Source organism: Mercurialis annua, linkage group LG1-X (genome assembly GCF_937616625.2).
Source record: "Mercurialis annua linkage group LG1-X, ddMerAnnu1.2, whole genome shotgun sequence".
NCBI lineage: Eukaryota > Viridiplantae > Streptophyta > Magnoliopsida > Malpighiales > Euphorbiaceae > Mercurialis > Mercurialis annua.
Genome location: NC_065570.1, coordinates 71,426,056 through 71,429,281, shown reverse-complemented (window position 1 = coordinate 71,429,281; position 3,226 = coordinate 71,426,056). Strand labels below are relative to the sequence as shown.

The 3,226-nt window shown below is 36.5% G+C and overlaps 1 protein-coding gene across 1 annotated transcript; it reads left to right on the top strand.

The window, feature by feature from the left end:
* The first annotated feature begins 309 nt into the window (after window positions 1-309).
* On the top strand, window positions 310-1,209 carry LOC126666679 (F-box protein GID2). The gene has a single exon (XM_050359553.2). The coding sequence runs from the start codon at window positions 448-450 to the stop codon at window positions 982-984; it is 537 nt and encodes a 178-aa protein (XP_050215510.1). The 5' UTR covers window positions 310-447; the 3' UTR covers window positions 985-1,209.
* The last annotated feature ends 2,017 nt before the right edge of the window (window positions 1,210-3,226 follow it).

The following is a 3,226-nucleotide window of genomic DNA, read 5'->3' as shown; positions in this document are numbered from 1 at the left end:
TATATACCATCATTAATTTAATAAATTAACAGCCATTATTTTTAAAAAAATTATTCAAATAACCTGATAGTTGTCTGCTATTGGAAATAACTGAATAAATAAACAATAAACAAATGAAATAATAAAATGAAAATATTTTCTACTTTGTAAATCTTTGATAGTAGAAGAAAACGAAGCAATAGGACAAGTAGGAGTAGATAAATGAGCAAAACAAAGAAACAAACAAAAACAAAACCTAAAAATAATAAAAGCAAAACAAATAAGACCGAAATAAAAAGAAAAAAAGAAAAACACAAGGCAGGACAAATTGGTCAATTAAGCAAAGATGCAGAAGGCATTCATTTCTAAGATTGTCCTCTTCGATAACCACCAAAAAGCAGGTCCCATTCCCTTTCCCATTTTACCCAACCTCCCCTCATCTCCATTTTCATTCATTCATCCCATTTCATGAAGCGCTCAATAGAAACCCTAACTGAAATCGATCTCAAAATGAAGAAGAAGATCAAACAAGACGAGGAGAATGAATTTGAAGATGTCAATTCGGCTACTGGGTTTTTCAATTTAGATGAGAATCTTCTTTTCGAGGTCTTAAAACATGTGGACGCGACTACTTTAGGTCGCGCCGCCTGTGTGAGCAAGCAATGGCATAGAACTTCGCAGGACGAGAGGCTCTGGGAGCTGATCTGTACGCGACACTGGGCTAACATCGGCTGCGGTAATCAGCAGCTGAGATCTGTCGTTTTAGCTCTCGGTGGGTTTCGCCGCCTCCATTCTCAGTACCTTTGGCCGCTTTCTAAGCCGCAGTCTAGCTCCACTGCTTCGACCTCGTCGGCGTCTACTTCTTCTTGGGCTCCGTTCGCTCCCATGATTGGGTCGAAACCGCCCACGAGATGGGGAAAAGATGAGGTGCATCTGTCTCTGTCTTTGCTTTCGATTCGGTATTATGAGAAGATGAACTTCAGTAATCGAAGATCTTCCTCATGATCATCGTTATTTAACTAATTACATATAGAGAGTTTCTTTTTAATAACTCTAATTTCGAATATTATGTTTTTATGTTTATGTCTGAATTTGGATTGAAATTGTTGTCTTTCTGTTTTTGTTTTTGTGCTTGTTGATGTATTTAATCTGGGTTTTCAACTAACTAGATCTGCAATATGTAACGAATTGTAATGAAATGAATCAATTGTTGTTTGCTTGTTGGTTCAATTTTAATGTCCAAATTCAGGAATGTTTTAGTTTTTCCGATTTTTAGCTTCCAATGGTTGGGGATTTCGTGTTTGGATGCGAGGAGAAAAGGAAAATGTAATCTCTCCGTAGAAAATGCGAGAGGTGGGTGGGTGGATCGAATATGGGCACAAACAGATAGAGCCAAAAGGATCCAGTTGTAATAAATGTCTGCTACTGCCCGACCCATTTCTGGTTATCTGGCATGGAGTAATTGTAAGAGACAGAGAGTGAATTGGTGTTTGTTTACCATCTGTAAATAAAACCAAAACCTTCTGTCTTAGTCTTACCATTGGATTGTCCTATTCCTCCCCGCTATTTATTCTTTTCTGAATTTATCATTTGGCAAGCAGGCTTTCTTTTGACTTTATATGTCTCTAAAGAAATTCAGCATTATGTCTCTACTTTTAACACTTCATCTGCAAATTCTTGATTAATTTAGTGGTACTACTGTTTTTAATCTACCATTTGGTGCTGTTAATTAAGCTAATACATGTTCAAGTATAGAACAGATATTCCAAACTCAGTAAGTTCCTGGAAATAGAAGGGAAATATAGCGCGAAGCAGCATAGAAGTTGGGATTAATTTGTATTACTATAACATATTTTCCTGGGAGTACTATGAGTGTTGGTCATATTTTCTTAATCCATAGTACTATTCAAACAAAAGCTCGAGGCAACTGGTCAAGAAAATAGTGGAATATTTTGTTTGGTTCATTCTTCAAGTCCCACTATCCGCAGCCTCGCAAATATATGTTGTTGGGAGAAATATAGTCATTGACAATCTATTCAATTTGACTCGTCGGAATTTCTGCATATACCAAAAGTTACCAATAATAATAGTTTAATATTTGCTTAATCTTTTAAATTATATTAGAAAAACTATACAACACAACCGTTGCGATATGCCATGCGAGCACAAACCATTGCATTAGCTATGTGGAAAATTTAATAATTAAAGAAATAAGTTATAATAAAAAGATTTTATATTGCAAATGTTCATTGACTTCGTATAAATTAATATGACATAACGCAACAGTTGTATGAGACAAATACTCATTATATTACGCAAAACGTCACATATGGTATCATTCATAGGATCCAGCCCAATTATCTTAACATGTTTTCTTTTTTAACGGGAATTATCTTAACATGTTAGCTTCATGGAAAGAGTATTAATGCACTACTTTATGTTGCCTTTAGGATTAGATATTACGGTTGCAATTACGCCAGGCAAAATCCCATGGGCCAAATCAATTCTAAAAAGAGAAAAAATAGAGGTAGAAAAGTAAAAACCATACTAACAAAGAAACCTTAAAGGAGAACTATAATTGTGGAAAGCTAGTGTTTGGACAACACCTTCAGGTTTTAAATTGTTGAATTCATGCAATTTTTTCAGACCCATGGACTAATGTTGTCCACTCCCTTCAATTGGCAACTGGGTGGCGGCATCTTATTGGCCATAAAATCAATTTATCACGTGTTTTATTAATTTCTCAAAAATGATAATCTTTTTGCTAGTCAATCCTCAAACCTAACTAAATCCAACTTAATTAGACAATTACAGGATTTGCCGTTGCGTTGCATGCAAACTAGCTCTCTCTATATATACCAGTGAATGCAGCCATGAATAAGCATGTCCAATCCATCACAGCATAATTAACAGACTATCTAATTAAACAGCAATACATCAATGGCGAAACGTTTCGTACAGTCTTTCAGCTTCATTCTTCTTATTCTTGTTCTCCAAGTAATTAGCTTTACATTTTCCATTTCTGAAGCTCGTCCACTTATTGTGGTCTCAGACATGAAGCATTCTGGGCCAGCTCCCGGTGTTGGAAACTCGTATACCACTAGGTTTCCTCGGACTCTTGGAGGGATCAAGCATTCTGGTCCTAGCCATGGTGGTGCCGGAAACCACCATACTACTAGTGTTCCTCAAATATTTGGAGGGATCAAACATTCTGGTCCCAGCGATGGCGTTGGTCACGGCCACCCCA

Bases quoted from the DNA above. Each gene is read 5' to 3' on its own strand.
- LOC126666679 (XM_050359553.2), top strand. From the start codon at position 448: ATGAAGCGCTCAATAGAAACCCTAACTGAAATCGATCTCAAAATGAAG.